The sequence below is a fragment of the Panthera uncia genome, chromosome A2 (genome assembly GCF_023721935.1).
Source record: "Panthera uncia isolate 11264 chromosome A2, Puncia_PCG_1.0, whole genome shotgun sequence".
Lineage (NCBI taxonomy): Eukaryota > Metazoa > Chordata > Mammalia > Carnivora > Felidae > Panthera > Panthera uncia.
In genome coordinates this window covers 62,067,453-62,083,613 of record NC_064816.1, presented here as the reverse complement: position 1 = coordinate 62,083,613, position 16,161 = coordinate 62,067,453, and the positions used below count along the sequence as shown (strand labels likewise).

At 52.5% G+C, this 16,161-nt stretch overlaps 1 protein-coding gene and 1 long non-coding RNA gene across 26 annotated transcripts in view; both read right to left on the bottom strand.

The window, feature by feature from the left end:
- The window catches only part of IKZF1 (IKAROS family zinc finger 1), a 101,300-nt gene that overhangs the window by 30,841 nt on the left and 54,298 nt on the right, over positions 1 to 16,161 (bottom strand). For 14 of the 25 annotated variants that reach the window (XM_049641239.1, XM_049641243.1, XM_049641250.1 and 11 more), the window contains one exon: positions 6,100 to 6,159. The exons of the other annotated variants lie outside the window; for them this stretch is intronic. In XM_049641239.1, coding sequence (XP_049497196.1) covers positions 6,100 to 6,159 — 60 coding nt within the window. The remainder of the gene's footprint in view (positions 1 to 6,099; positions 6,160 to 16,161) is intronic. 25 annotated transcript variants of the gene reach the window in all.
- LOC125929778 (uncharacterized) overlaps positions 6,628 to 16,161 on the bottom strand; it is a 10,420-nt gene continuing 886 nt past the window's right edge. The window contains exon 2 of the long non-coding RNA XR_007459960.1: positions 6,628 to 15,964. This is a non-coding gene — a long non-coding RNA (uncharacterized LOC125929778). The remainder of the gene's footprint in view (positions 15,965 to 16,161) is intronic.

Here is a 16,161-nt window from a genome sequence, read left to right as displayed (position 1 = left end):
TGGAACGTGGGCCCAAGCCCTCACTGTGGATTTTGAGATCCCAGGAGCGAGGGAGTATCTCCTTTGATCAGATCCCAGCATTATGTCCAGTCAGAGGGTGCCTCACATGTGTTTCTCTACAAGACTCCGAAGATCAGAGCCTCAGAAGCACCCGAGAGGCCCCCTGCTGACCTCTCCCAGCTGCCAGAGAAAGGGACCAAGTCCCACTGACTCACCTGCACAAGGCAGGCAAGGAAGGGGGGTGTCACCAGGCCTTTTGGCTTCTGAACTCTCTAGAATCCGTATTCCTAGGCACATGCTTTGAATCCTTTGAGGTGGAAGCTAATTCCTGGGGTCTCATTATCACTGAACTCTGCGCTAGAATGCTCTGGAAACATGACAGTCAAGTTTCAAAGACTTCTGAACTCCTTAACCTGGGATGATGATGATTATTTTTTAAGTTTAGTTATTCTTGAGAGAGACAGAGACAGCATGAGCGAGGGAGGGGCAGAGAGAGAGAGAGAGAGAGAGAGAGATGATCCCAAGCAGGCTCCACTCGCAGTGCAGAGCCTGATGCAGGGTTCATGAGTTCATGACCTGAGCTGAAACCAAGAGTTGGATGCTTAACTGACTGAACCACCCAGGCGCCCCTAACCTGGGATTGTTTTTAATCACCCAACTGGTGTTGTTGTTGTTGTTGTTGTTGTTGTTGTTGTTTTTTAAATGAGATTGGGGCATTCCAGAGCTTGGTGGAGCAAATTATCGTCGCTGGGCAAGTTCTCTAGCCAGTGGCGCTGAGACACAAGGGTGGCGGTCTGGGCACCCGTGGCTGGAAGAAGGAAACCACAGGATGGAGAAGCATGGGGATAACCCCCTTAGCACTCAGCTCTGTCTCACACAGTTGGAGGCAACCTCTTAGACAGCAATGACCCTCGCTTTCCCAAAAGTACAGTTGCCAGGAACCACGACTTATTATACGTTAAGACAGACAGGTATTTCTGTGACTGTCGGGTGTGCTCTGTGGCTTGTTCTGTTGATGACGGGGTGGGCGCTTCCTGGTGAGGAACAAGAGAACGGGAAAGCCTCAGGGTGACCTTCAGGGTGACATCGGCCACAGCACGCCACTTGCAGCCAAGGCAAAGCCGTACCAGGAAGGAAGAAGGATGGCACAGCGGGGGAGGGGCGGGGGGCACAGCGTGGATGTCACCTTAAATGCCACAGAGGCCCTCAAGCCAGCCTGGATACCAGGCACTAATCTGACTTTCTCATTACTGTTACACCATGTGACGTTTCCTCTAAGAAATGTCACAGAAGCAAAAGAGCCAGGAGGCTCAGATGGCACGAGAGCCTGTTATAAACCATCCCGAGATTCTGCGGACTCCAGGTACGGTTTTCGGTAGATCTGGGCAGCACCGGTCGAGGCCGAGCTCAAAGACTAGATAGAATTCAGGATCCTGTGATGCTGCAGGCTGCTGGAGAAAAGATCGCGGACAATACCCTCGATCCCTGGTGGCGAGCTCAAGCAGCCATGAGGGACGGGAACTTGACAGGGTTCCGTGTAAGCAGACAGGGTACGCGTTTCCGAGTAGGAGTCGAGCGGAAGATGCAGAGTGTTTTAGGGCCGGAAGCTTGCCAGAACTTTGCGGCCACATTCTAGACTGCATTAGGACAGGAAAAATCCGTAGAGACAAAGAGAGAAAGGATGCCTGATGGGGGAGGGGCCGGGGGCACAGGTGAGAACACAGACCGCAGGTGGACACCACCATCGGCCAAGGGCAGGTCAGAGTCACGCACAGGTGAACGTTCCCTAAATACGGGCGAAAAGCTTTCCTGTCTTTCTGGACAGATGCAGACTGCGTGCTGGCCGCACAGAAGAGACGGACGGACCTCTGTTCACCCGCGGAGGGTGTCCATGAAACGGGGCCTCCCTTCTGGCTGGGAGGAGGACACAGGCAATACGCCTATTACACTCAAGGGGTCAGGGCATAAACCTGTCTTAATAAGTCGCAAACACACCGATCTCAAAATTGTGATCTACTAGACATAAATGTACAGTCCAGTTAAAATAGACCTTTAAAAAAACACAAACTCAGGATGGGGCGGTTGGCTTCACTTATCTAAGTGTGAAAGAGGGGTTTTGGTGTTTTGGCTCAATTAGTGATGTGGCCGGAAAAAGGAAAAAACAGAAGATGCCGCCTTGGGGTCCTGCACACGGTGAAATCCGGAGTCCCCTGCCCTGGCCAGGCCGTAAGCCTCCGCTAAAAAGGGCAGGCACGGTCTGCAGTGGTCAGAAGGAAGGAAGTCAGCGGGGGCTGAGCACACTTGGGGCGTCCATGGGGCTGGACAAGCTCGGCTCAGGGAAACAACACGCGGGGCTGGGAGGCTGAGGCTGAACAGAGAGCAGGGGGGCCTGGGTGGCCCTGGCACCACACGGCCCAGAGGTGGTGCCCAGGGAGCAGGTTCCTTCTGCAGGTGGGCTGGGGGGGGGGGGGGGCACCTGCGTGGACAACCTCCGGGTGCATGCGCACAGGAAGACCTGGGAGGTCTGTGTGAGTGTTGCGTGTGTGAGCCCGCCATTTTGAATTCCACAACCCTGCAGAAGTCAATGGCACCAGTAACCGTTTTCCCTGATGAAGCATTCATGACAGATGAATGGCCTTTATTTAAGCTGTTCCAACTCCTGGCCTGGAGCCCACCCAAAGGGTATGCACGAGTCCTACTCCACTCCCTTGAGAAAAGTCAACTGGAACGGGAGAGTCTTCGTTTTCTTCGTGATCTCCCTTGAAGGACGCAGGTCCACCGGCCCAGTGAGTTCCCTGAAATAGCAGGTCTCCCCTAGCTTGTATTTCTTGTACTTTGCTCCACTGCACGCATGTTGTCTCTAAGCTAACCAGGGCTCCTGCTGACCGGCTGTCCCTACCCTGAATTCCTAACCCACGCCATCTGTTCCATTTTCTTGGAGCTGGAACTGCTCATACGTGCCCTTATGTCTACGAAACGCTACGGTCTCCCTCAACGTAGGGTTTATACTTACACGTATTTTGCAACTCCTCCCCCTACCACTCAGAAAAATGTCGAACTCAGTAAGGTACTGAATTGACCCGATTAAATATAGAACAAGAAGTGGACGTTCACGCGTTTCTTTGCCCCAGAACGCGCTGGCTCAGGCCTAACCCTGAAGCTCTTTCGTGGACTACGGACCGCACATGGACAGGCGCTCCGTTTTATTATTTAGTAAACGTGACTTATATATTAAGAGCTGATGTCTTCAAATCTTGAGTCAAGAGTTACCATCTCAGATGCTGTTTTAAATTAGGAACATTTAAAATATTATGGTTATATACTCTAGGGGTCTCGTACGTTATTAGTAACACAGCAGTCCCAAGAGAGACCCCAGGCCCCTAAAGTAAGGTGGACTTCAGCGTGGGGACAAGTTTAGCAGCGAAGAATTCGGAGAAGCCAGGCAACTCAGGGTCAACGGAGCCCAGAGGCTCCATCCACTGCCAAGCACTGAACGTACTCATGAATGATTAAAGCATTTTAATGCATAGATATAACGTGCACTGGTGGCACCCCCCCTCCCCCGCCCCCCGACAAATGGGTTCTGTTTCCTCTGCGTTGTCTTTTCCCTTTTAGAAAGTGTCTTGGCATTTACCAGTAATGTAAAGGTTTGGTACTCAGAGTGTGCCTTTCCATTGTAAAGACACCCTGAAATTGTTCCTATGGTGTGAGTTTAGGCCACATAAGCCTGGAGCCCTCAATATTTTAAATGGGAAAAAAAAATGGGAGAGAGAAATAGACCCACAACCAGTGACTAGCCAGCCAAAATTAAATGGAATAAAAATATTCACGACAGATCTGGAATGAGTGCGATGATGCTAAAATTTGAGGGGCATCTGGGTGGCTCAGTCGGTTAAGTGTCTTGACTCTTGGTTTCTGCTCAGGTCATGATCTCAGGGTTCATGGGTTTGAGCCCCGTATCAGGCTCTGTGCAGACAGCGTGGAGCCTGCTTGGGATTCTCTGCCTCCCTCTCTCTCTGCCTCTCTCTCTCTCTCTCACACACACATGCAATAAATAAATAAACATTTAAATGAAAAAATATAAATAAGTAGATAAATAAAATTTGAGATGAAGAGGAAATATATAGATGCTTCTGTGCTGCCTCGTAAAAAGTGATTTACAAAAATTTTTATGCGTTTTTAAGCTAATAAAACCACTTATTATAACTTCCATCATTTAAAACATAAGGTTTTTTTTTCTTGCCAAGATGCACGATTAGATCCTTTTAGGCCTTTAAATGAAGTCAGGGAGAGAGAAAAGAGAAAGAGTCTGAAAAAAGCATGAGTTACAAGCAGACTTACATCCTCTTCGGGTGACTAGGAACACAACAAGCTGGGGAAGAGAAGGTAGAGGGGGTCAAACAGGTTGTATTTTTAATTTTCAAGATGGAAAAAAAAAAGGAGGGGATGTGGGGTAAGGAGGGCAATCTCCACCCTGCCCACCAGGTGGCGGTGTTGGCCAAGAGCAGCTGGGCTGCTGTTTGGGTGGGGCCATCCTCAAGGACAACAGCCATCTGTGTGGAGGAGGAGGATATTTACAATTTGGGTACGTGGGAGGGGGTGTGGAAGAAAGAGACCCGAATACCTTGTGAATCCATTTGCGTAAACAGAGAGGCATATATCAAAATATATATCATCTACCTTCTAAAATCTCCAAGTAGCATGGGTCTTTAAACAAGCCAGGTTTTACTTACTCAAGTCTTCACCAAAGGACCCGCTTCAACACTACAGCGTGCTTGCCCCTAAACCTTCCTCAGATTTCATGAAAACATTCTGAAAAACCAGAATGTATTTCCTTACTCTTAAGTGCATCTGACGGCTCAACATTTCAGCCATGTGACTGTTCCAATCCTAAAATTGACAAGACTTCTCTGTGCTAGCACCTTCCTGTTTGACGTAATTGTATGAACACACACGCACTCGGGCATATGCATGCATATAAAGACACATCCATACATATAGAGCTTGCAGAAGTCCATCTCTCAAGCTGTCGTTTTAAAGTTGAATCACAGGGAGATCATCAGTGGAAGAAAGATCTCTATAACTTTTCTACACTGGAAAAGCAGTCAATTTCCACTCCAGGTTGTGAGAACAGGGTATGGTTATGTGGCCAGTGCTAAATCCTTCAGGTATCAAAGAGTTTTGATTACCAGGATGTCAGAAACTTACCTTTAATGTTACTGACACCTTTCAGGTTGAGCCCGGATCACTAATTGTTGCAGTACTAACAAGCACGACCTGTTTTCTGACGTTGCTTTAAAACAGGAGAGAATTTACTAACGCACATTCTCAAGGCTTCAGTCCTGAGGGGGGCAACCCGTCTGTGCTCCTTTCAACATTCGGCTCCCTGTGCCTTTTTAAAGGCACACCGCATTCCTTAAAATACTCCTTCGGCGATGCTGCTCTAATCCGTCTATCGTTCACCGACTCCTAACAGCTAAAAATGAAATTAACATCTGCTTTTGGTTTACCAGCTCAGATCAGGAAGGTTCTGCAGGCACAGACTCCTAACTGTGTCCGCTCAGGCAGCGAGGCACCACAGACTAACGGCCTCAAAGCCCTGCCAGCGTGCTCTTCTCGGTTCTGAAATGAATACTTCAGAGCCACGGAAGGAGAGCGTGCATCTTTCTCCGGTCCGACAAATTCGTAAAAGTTACCATGAAAACACACTGGGCTGTTTCATGGGGACAGGAAGTCAGGCCATTTTATCATCACACTCAATAAAAAGGAGATACTCATCACATGAATGGCAACGCTGTTTACCAGCATGACTGGAGTAACAATTCAATCAGTACTATTGTTCCTTCCACCCTTACTGTTACTGCCACAACAAGAGGAACGTCCCATAGTGTATCTTCCAATGGTCTTAAACGCTCCATATGCACGTCCTTGTATCGGTGATGTCCCAGGTGGTTAATGAACAGGACGGTCAAGATGTAGCTCATTGGGTCAAGCATGAAGGAAGGTGGTGTGGACACATGCATTCACAACATTTACGCCATGGAAATGGAGGATGAGGTGAACACGCGTTTGTTTTCTAGAAGCGAAGCATATACTTACGAGAGAAAGATTTGGGAATGAGTGCATGAAAATCCCTAAAGCCATCGGCCCCATATGTAACTGCAATAAAGAAGGAGAAAGAAAGCTGGCTTTTGACAGTGTTCACAAGATACAGTCAGAGTTTAAAAGAAAGGGTCATTTTATTTCTTTTAAAAGAAAGCATGCTTGCTCGAAACCCACGGTTGGCTACTCGTCTGCCACTCTCGGCCTTCGTACAGGCCACTCAATGGTAACACGGTGCTGCTTGCGGGCAGGACCACAGTGCATGGCATGTTATCACCTAACCTCTGCTGTGCCAAACATCTTAGGGGCAGTAACGAAAGCGGTGTGCTTCTTAGCGGGCTGAGCGCATGGCAGATTTTCTTCATTCGGCTTTCAACATTTTCTTAGAAAGTGTTCGTAGAAAATCAGCAATGTTCACACCGCACCCTGAGTGGGGAAAAATTAGTGTTTTCCCCCACCTCAGAACGAGCTATCAATTTCTGTGGGTATTCCTTATCAGCCGCTCTCATAAATGTTATCAGCGCCTCAGATCTTCAAGTCCTTGCTCTGTGTTTGTAGGTCAGAGCTTCCCGACATGTGTCTATGTCTGAAGGCTTAGTAGCTGCCACCCACGCGCACCCATGGAGGCACGCGTGGAGACACGTGTGTGCGTGCACACACGCACACGGAGTTTTCTCTCCAAGGGGGGGCATCCCGACGTCTGTCAGCGTGGCGAGCGCAGCCTGGCTGCTAAATTAAACTTGTTGGAGCAGCCACCGAACTAGCAGAGGCAAGACGATGGTGTTCCCACAGGAAACGGACCTCCCGGACGTTGCTGGTACCCGTTTCAGCTTCCACACTCCTCTGACTACAGACCCTCTCCGTGCTTCCCGTGAAATATTGACTAAAATACTGGGATAATGGGCAAGCATCTTTGGAGAGAGACTCTCAAAGGTGCTCCTCGAAGTGACCACCTTAATCATTTCCTAGCAAACCCTCAGCCTCATTTACACTGTCCCTTGATGGTCTAAACCTCACAGAGACAGTCAGTGTCACATGGCCCACGTGGAACAGGCAGGTCAGCGGTGGCTTGCCCGGGCGCACATGTGCTCGGTGTCCACAGCCAGCCAGCAAAATGAGGCCGATTTTTCAGCGGGCTCTGCACTGAGCTTCGACTCCCTGAGTCACCTTTTCCAATCTCTGGCTCTCTGTGCGCAGGGGTGCAACCATCTCAGATAATGGGGGTATTTAAAGGGCGACGTATTGCCTTTTGAAAACGGGGGCATCACCATACATGATAGAAGACAGAAGAAAAGGCATCGCGGCCACACGCCCCGAGATATTGTTCAAGATTGCTGCTTTGGGGCCTCAGCGTGACGCGACTGGGAGGTCAGTTTCCCCGGGTGTCCTCTTAGGACACAGCTTGTCTGCATCGTGACGCGACCACAATTCAGACGAGCTTTATCATGTTTGTCCTTCATATTTGATTCCCTAAAATGGACACCAAGTTTAAAAAACAGAACACGGCTGTAGCTACAGAGTTACTCTACTCCCCCCCCTACGAAACCTGAGCCAATAGGAGTTCGCACTCACTCACGCACCACACGCGTTTGTGCACAACCGACTTCTCGGTTCAGAAGGACGTGGCCTCCTTATGGACGGTAATTACGCACAACAGGAGAATGTGACACTCACCTTGTCCCGTCCTGTCCAGCCTGGTCCTGTCTTATCTGGTCCTATCCTGTCCTGTCCAGTTTTGTCCACTTTTGTCCTGTCCAGTCTGGTCCTATCCTATCTGGTCCTATCCTGTCCTGTTCTGTCCAGTCTGGTCCTGTCTTGTTCTGTCTGGTCCTGTCCTGACTGGTGCTGCCTGGTCCCGTCTTGTCCAGTCCAGTTCCATCCTATGTCTGTCCTGTCAGGTCCTACCCTATTCTATTTCAGTCTATTTTCATGGAAGGCATTCAGTGGGGGGTTTTGTAAAGGCCAGGTACTTGCAAAGAACTTTCCATAAACTGCCTTTTATCTTCACCACCATCCTACGTGGCAGGAACTATCACTAGTTTATCAGAGAGGAGACTGGGGCTCTGCAGAAGTTCTGGAACCTGTCCTCCTGGAGGTTAGCATGTAAATGCGCAAATCTGAGACTATATCTAATGAATGCATTACAGCCAGTATTCCAAACACACATTCTCCCTGTGCAGGAAGGGCCTTTGAGAAGCTGTGTTTTCTCTTCCATAGTGCTTGAGAGGCATCAGGAAGGGTGTTACCACAGCTGCATACGCACGTTCACACTTAGGTGTGCACGCACACACACATATACTCACCTGCCCGTGGGAGTCACAGTGCATTGATCAATAGTCCCCCGCAAGATGAAATGAGTTAACAACGAGCGATTTGGAAAGCGCGGCCCCCCGGCACTGCCCTCCGTGTGGCTTCCCCACCCCAGCTCATCTGGGCCCCGTCACAGTGTCTCATGAGTCCCTCTCCTTCCCTGAGCAGGCTGTTCCAGGGGTCATGCAATCAGATGGGCCACAAAACCCTCCTTCTCACTCATGCGGGCAGATGTCTTACAGGTGCAGACCTGTCCTGTCCCTTATCTCAGTGCTGCTCGTGAGCCTAACACTCGTGGCAAAGCAGACCTTCTCGATGGTGCTAGAAGCCCGTGGGAGCCGGGAAGTGACTATCTCCCGATGGGCTTTCAGGCCCGTCTTCGGTTCCTTAGTAAATTCCACCCCAAACTTTAGGCCGTTGTTTTACAAAAGGGTACAGATTAAAAAAAAAAGAAAGAAAAAAAGAAAAAAAGACTCAATGTATTTTAAATTTTCTGAATGTCACAAAACGCATTTTTCTTGTCAAGAACAAACTGAGTTCATTTGGTTAGGAGTTTTCAATTCACCACATTGTCACTAATATTTTCAAAGAAAACGCTGTGGGTGCCTCAGATTCTGAATTCTATTCGGATTGCCAAATTGACGAACGTCCTGGAAAAACAGATTAAATGCCCACAAACCACACTTTTCAGTTTGCGTTGGGTTGTGCCCGTAAACTTCTCATGATGTTGTCAGTTCAGGGAGACATTAAGACAGACCCGAGATCTTCAAAACAGGAGGAGGAAGTCGGCTCTACTTTCTAGCCAAAGGACACTGACAATTTTCTGGGGAGAGTAAACACGTTTAGATTTGTATTTAGAATTCAGAAATATGCCGGAGTCTGACTTTTATACGTATTCTTCCAATCACATTAGTCTGTTGGGCACCGTCGGATCATTAGTGTGCTATTCACTGGTGTCAGTGTGGTTTGCAGTGACCTTTGCAAGGCTTACACATCTAGCGTTTCCTGTCCCTGTGCCAGCCAGAGGGTCCCCGATAGGGATGGTAAAGAGAGGCAAAGGGCAGGACCGGGTGACCATCACTGGAGCGCAAACAGCATGGCCGTGCTCCCGCTAGAGAACTAGTTAACCTGAACAGGTACCAAATCTGGATTCTCTTGAAATTTGTCCATACCTACGCACTCCCAGGAGATGGATATTTGTTTCTTAACCCTCCAGGTTCTACCAGGGGAGGAGAGAGTGCCAGCTGATGTCTCCTGACTGCTCCAGCCTTACGGAAGAGGGGGCTGAACTGCAGACAAGCTTAAAGTCTGACCCACAGATGGAGAGCCGGGGGCAGGCGCTGGTGTGAAGTCAAACCACCTTCTTTCCAGGCTTTGAGGGCGCTGGGGCTCAGGTGATGGGTGTCTCACTCAGCCCTGTCCCCTGCATGGCCCCAGCCATATGCCACGCACCAACGGGCACACAAAATGTTTGTAAAAGAAGGCAGCAGACATGCACCAGACGCTCCCGGCTGTGGGAACTCACCTGGGCTCTGTCACCGCCCGGCTACCCAAATCCAAACTCAAGGTCTTTCTCCAGACCCAGCTAGCCTTCTTCTATCCCGCCTATGCCCACGGCGCTCGGTTCTGGATTCCCCAAGTTCTAACGCATGTGGGGGTCTCACCTCCACCCTGACCTTCCCGCCCACTTCTCCCGAGCTTCTGCAGGCTTTTCTCTTCCTGCTTTCCAGTCACGTCCCTTCCCAGCACCGCCACCCAGCCAAGGCTGCCTCAGCCTTTGCCACATCCTGCCAGCACTTCCTGTCACCGCCTGGCACGGAGGTGGGTATACATCCTGTGGTCCATGCCTTCGGGCCCGTCTTCTGGTCGATCTTGCCTGCTGCCCTGCGACGGTCATGCTAAAGCCTGCCTTCCTCCGCTCACATCCACTCCCCAAACTTCCACTGGTCTGCACCGGTACTGTGAGGCCCAGATCCCGAGTCCTGGGTCTAGGTCCCTCCAGGACCGGTCAGCAGTGACAGTGACTCTCCCAGCCAATCATCCCATTCAGATCATCAAAGGCACGCACCTGATGGAAACACGCAAGGAAAATCAAACCCGCCTCATTTGCAGATACCTTCACTCAGCTGTGCGTATAATTATCTACTAACTAAAGAGGGAGACGCAGAATCCGAAGCAGGCTCCGGGCTCCGAGCTGTCAGCACAGAGCCCGACGCAGGGCTCGAACCCACGAACTGCGAGCCCGTGACCCGAGCCGCCCAGGTGCCCCTGAGCCCAACTTCTGTGCTCAGATTAAGAGGCTACAAGTATTTTCTTCCCTTCCTCCTGCGCATCGCCTACAGTGTTCAAGGTACTCATCACGGGACTGCTGAGTCAACAGACTTTACTACTACTTTCTGAAGACAGCCATCCGATCACATAAACGTTTTCAGAAGTTCACGCACCTCCAGGGAGAAGCTGCCAAGTATGTGGCAGAAAGCACTGTGTTTCCTGGGTCGGTTATGCGTGAGGCTCCCGGGGCACCTAGTATATCGGGGAGCAAGCTAGGAACGGGGGAGATCACTCTTGCCGGGGTTTGTTCCAGGCTGGACCCTCCTGCAGTTCACATAACCGAGCACGTGCGGACTGGCTTTCACTCTGGATGGGTCGCTGGGCTCCTGCTGTGTGCTGAGTCCTATCAACTCATGGGGGGGGGGTGTGTGGCTCCTGGACAGTGCGGTGCAGGGGGCTTCAGGTCAGAGGCGTGACTGGCGCTCGGCCCTGCCTCCCATCAGCTGTGTGGACCGTACACTCAACGCGACCAACTCCAAGCCTTGGTTTCCTCACCCACCAAGTGGGAATAATCGTATCTATTCTGTCTGGTTCACGTGAAGACTCAGGCGCTTGGTGGGCCGTAGCTTTTTTTCTCAGTGGAAAGACACCAGCAGATAAAGAGAGACACGTATCTCGGCAACAAAGATTCGGGGCTTCTGGGATCAGCCGTGGCCCACTGACAGGTGCCAACGTGGAAAACCAACGCTTTGTGGGACCTGCCATGACCAGGACAGATGTCCTCAGGGAAACTGCTCTTGGCACCTTGGAATTTTGAGTCTACGCAGGCTTTCGTCCCAAATACTCCTGCTGGGTGCTCCTGTCTGTCTGGGAAGCACTCTGACCGTGTTTCAGGCGAACTGCCAGGTGGTGGGACAATTCTGGTTGCTTCTATTGGGACCTGACTGCGATGGGCTGAAGTCCACTTTGCTTTACTTCAAATTGCGGCTGTCAGAGCTGCCTTCCGGAGCAGACGGCACACAGAGCTGACCCCCCAAGGAAAAGCCAGCTTCCGACCCTCTCTCCCTGCACACGGCACAGCCGGGGACCTCTCCTACTGTGGTTGATGTTTTCTGAATATGCTTGTAATGCCGCACAGTGAGCTAAGTAGGAGAGAAGAAAAGCTGACTCACAGACCTGTAGTTTAGAAAGGGGAAAACAGGAAGCAAAGACTTTCTTTCCGAAGGGTCCAAGGGAGAATATGGCAGGTTCAGGCGCCACGATTCTGTTGATGGGAAGCTCCGTCAGAGTCGCCGCTTTGGTGACCCCGCAGCCTCCCATCACCCACCCCCTGGGACAAAGTTCATCACAACCTGGGGATGAAACCCTCACCAGACTCAAGGACAGTTGAGGGATAGTTATGTCCTCCTTGCTTTTTCATTTTTTTTTTTAATGAAAAAGTAACTTTTTTTGGTAAAAATAAGATTTGCTGCTTCTTTTTTAAACGTTTATGTATTTTGAGAGAGAGCGAGCGAGTGAGCACATAAGTAAGGGAGGTGCAGAGAGAGGGAGAGAGAGAGAGAGAGAGAGAGAGAGAGAGAGAATCTCAAGCAGGCTCCACACTGTCAGCGCAAAGCCCGACACAGGGCTCGAATTTACGCCCCTGAGATCATGACCTGAGCTGAAATCAAAGAATCGGACGCTCAACCGACTGAGCCCCCCGGGCGCCCCAAGATTTGCCTGTCCTGAAGACAGCGGGTATACACAAGGGTCAAGATGAAATTTTCTGAAATTCACCTCCAAGCCCTATAACAAATCTAGAGAAATCATGAAGGGGAGAAAGTGGGGAGGTGGTGATAAGAACACAGTGTGAGAGTGTGACCCAGGCTTACAAAGGGAGAAGGAAAGGGTCACCTTGGGGCCCGGAAGAAGGGCTGAAGGAGGTAGGAGGAGGTGCACCAATACTGACACGCCAGGAGGGTCCCGCCGCGAGCCGGGGGATGAGCGAGTGTGGGGCCCCGGGCAGAAGTGATGACGCGAATGTCCTTTCCCCTCCCGAATCTCACAGGGAGGGAGGTTTGTATCACACAGGCCAAAACAGGAAGGGAGGGACATTCTACAAAGCAGCCGTGCCAACGGGCAGTGGTGGCCACCCAGGTGTCTCCTTGGCCAGTGGACGCGTCCAGGTCCGGGCAAGGACAGGGACACCGGGCGTCCATCAGCCGTCCAGGCATGTGCTCCAGCGGACCTGGCTGCACACATGTGTCACATGTGGTTTTCCCGCTGACACGGTCTTACTGAACCCTCGCTGCCAGGCGGGAGGAGAGCACGGCACCGAAATGAGGTTCTGCAGAGTAAAGCAAACAACTGCCACTGATTGTCCCCAAGGGTGGTCGCTGCGGGGGCCTTGAACGCAGCGGGGAGACGGCAGGGGATGTTGCTGCTGGCCGAGAAAGGGGGAAGGGCTGAGGAGGACAGAATCAGCACTGTCGCCTTCCTCCAGGTGCGGACACGGCCCCCTGCCAGGCTCGGCAAACACTCTTGGCCATTCCCTCCCTTCCCCGCGGCTGGCACCGTGTCAAGCCCCAAAGATTCCAGGAGCCCGGGCTCTGCTTCAAGGAGGCCACAGATAAAGTAATCTTCCCCGGGACACCCAGAGGGTGGGTCCCCTGCTGGCCCTCCCTTCCAGAAGCTCTGAGGGGTCCCTGCCAGAATTCCAAGCAACAGGTGACTCAGCAAAGGCACAGGAGGGTCAGGAAGAGCGGCTCGGGGGCTGGTGAGCCCCGGGGTGCAGGAGCAGGCTGGCTGTCGTCAGACGGGCGCCGGTCCCTACGGGCAGTGCTCGCGGGTTCCTCCTCGGGGGCACCTGGCAGGCCAGCGTGCTGTAGGGGCAGCGAGGGATCTCATTCCTGCCTTTCCCCCTTCTTCCTGTCCTCCGCCCCCAAACACACTTCTCAGGCAGTGAGCCTGGGGCCGGGGGGGGTTGTGGGCAGGAAGTGAGAGACACCTTCGCCACCTGCAGAGGAAGACGGGGGTCGAGGGTGGCCAGGGCTGAGGTGTGCAGGTGGAGCGGACGCATCTGGCCTGTGTGCCGGGGTGCACGTGTGTGTGTGCACGCACCAATGGCACAAGGGTCACTCTTCTTGCACACACACTTACAAAGGCAGCTCGGAGACCCGAAGCTAGAGTGCCTGTCACCCACGGTGACTTTTACGGTCAGAGACAGCAACGCAGGACGGGGGGGCAGCAGTCCCCACGGCCCTCGTTACTCGGGGACACGTCCGGTGTGCCGGCCCAGCGAGCAGGCTGCAGACAGAGGATTGGGAGTCACACCCGAGCCCCCGCCGCGTTTGGGACCCACGAAGCTCCTGCTCCTTCCGTTTCTGGACCAGCAAGCAAAGCACTCCTCTGGGGACCCAGGGGGTGTGGCGGTCCGGACCCCCCATCTGGATGGGAAACTCACGCAGAGGCAGTGGGAAGGCACAGGCAAGTGATGTGGCTACTTTAAGCCTTTCGAAAGTAGCGTTAACTTACTGCGAAGGTCGAGATCCTTTGCAGGCTAGGATTCTTTATTTTTTTATTATTTAAAAATTTTTTTTAATGTTTATTTTTGAGAGACAGAGAGAGAGAGAGAGAGAGAGAGAGAAAGAGAGAGAGAGGCAAAGCACGAGCAAGGGAGAGGCAGAAAGAGGGAGACACAGAATCAGAAGCAGGCTCCAGGCTCTGAGCTGTTAGCACAGAGCCCAACGCGGGGCTTGAACTCACGAACCGCGAGATCATGACCTGAGCGGAAGTTGGCCGCTTAACTGACTGAGCCACCCAGGTGCCCTGAGGAGCGCCCTACTGTCTTTTTTTTTTTAATTTGTTTTTAATGCTTATTTATTATTGAAAGACAGAGAGTCAGAGCGTGAGCAGGGGAGGGGCAGAGGGAGAGGGAGACACAGAATCCGAAGCAGGATCCAGGCTCCGAGCTGTCAGCACAGAGCCCAACGTGGGGCTTGAACTCACGAACTGTGAGATCGTGGCCTGAGCTGAAGTCCGATGCTTCATCAACAGAGCCCCCCAGGCACCCCTCCTAAGGGATTCTTGAAAGCTCCCCCTTCCCTGCCCCCTTCTCCTTGATCTCTCTCTCTCCCTATTTCCTAACTTTTAGCACTAGGCTCCATGACCACTAAGCATATGGTGCTTTATCAGTGCTCACAAGGACATCTTGGGATATTATCATTAGTGCTGGTCCCAGGGCTTGGGCTCTGACCACCCGGAGGGGAGGCGGAGGTAGGTTTGGGAAGGACGTGCCTGCACCCTCCTTCCCCCACCCCTGCCCCCAGAGGCGCTGGGGGCTTGAGAGACCATCACTGCCTCACCAAGTCTCAGTCCCCTCCCATCTGCCACCGGACTCAAAGGTCCCGTCCCGTCCCCACACACCGGGAGGGCGGAAGGGCAGCGAGCCACAGAGCAGAGATGCCAGAGGCCCCACGGTGTCCCTCTGGGATTCGCTCATTATTCAGTTCATTACTCATTACTCCTGCTTCCCGGCACCTCGGCCAAAACTGCACAGGTCTTGGGAAGAACCTTTGAAGATCAGGCTGTCTTCCTGGTAGATGTCAGCTGCTTCTCAGGATTCGAGTGTCTCAGAAAGTCCTGGGCTTCACTTAAGCGAGTTTCTTTGAACCGAGAGGGGTTCCTCCCTTCCCCTCCGCTCTGTTGTTTTATGATTCAACACTGTTTACCCAGAAGCACATGGAAAGGACCAGTGCAGGCCATGCTGGCTCCCACGCCAAATCCAAGCGACTACACAAGCAAGGTCCACGTCGAGGCTGCTCAGCCCCTGCGGCTGACCCCGCTCCCTCGTGAGCGGCTACTGCGTGCCCACCGCCATGTGGCACGCTCTGCATACGACAGCGCTTCCGATCTTGAAGCAGCCCCATGTGGCAACTGCGACCTTAGTTTACAAAGAAGGGAAATTGGGCCCCAGAGGCCACCTGCTGGGACGGGGCAGAGCAGGGACTCGAACCCACACACTTCACCCCAGAGCTCGTCTTTGTCACTCCAAGGCTGCCCTGTGTGCCCACCTGCTTTGAGAGTCAAACACATCATAGCAACGGAGATCAGAATGCCTGGGTGGGGCGAACCCTTCTGGATAGCAGTTCAGGAGCTTAAGACAGGAGGCCGCTGGACGGAGCCACCTGCCTGGCTCTGGAGGACGGAGCCACCCTGCATGGCCCTGGAGGACAGAGCCACCCTGCACAGCCTCAAAGGACAGAGCCGCCCTGCACGGCCCTGGAGGACGGAGCCACCCTGCCTGGCTCTGGAGGATGGAGCCACCCCGCATGGCCCTGGAGGACAGAGCTACCCTGCACGGCGTCGAAGGGCAGAGCCATCCTGTGCGGCCCTGGAGGACAGAGCCACCCTGCACAGCCCTGGAGGACGGAGCCACCCTGCACGGCCCTAGAGGACGGAGCCACCCTGCATGGCCCTGGAGGACGGAGCCACCCTGCA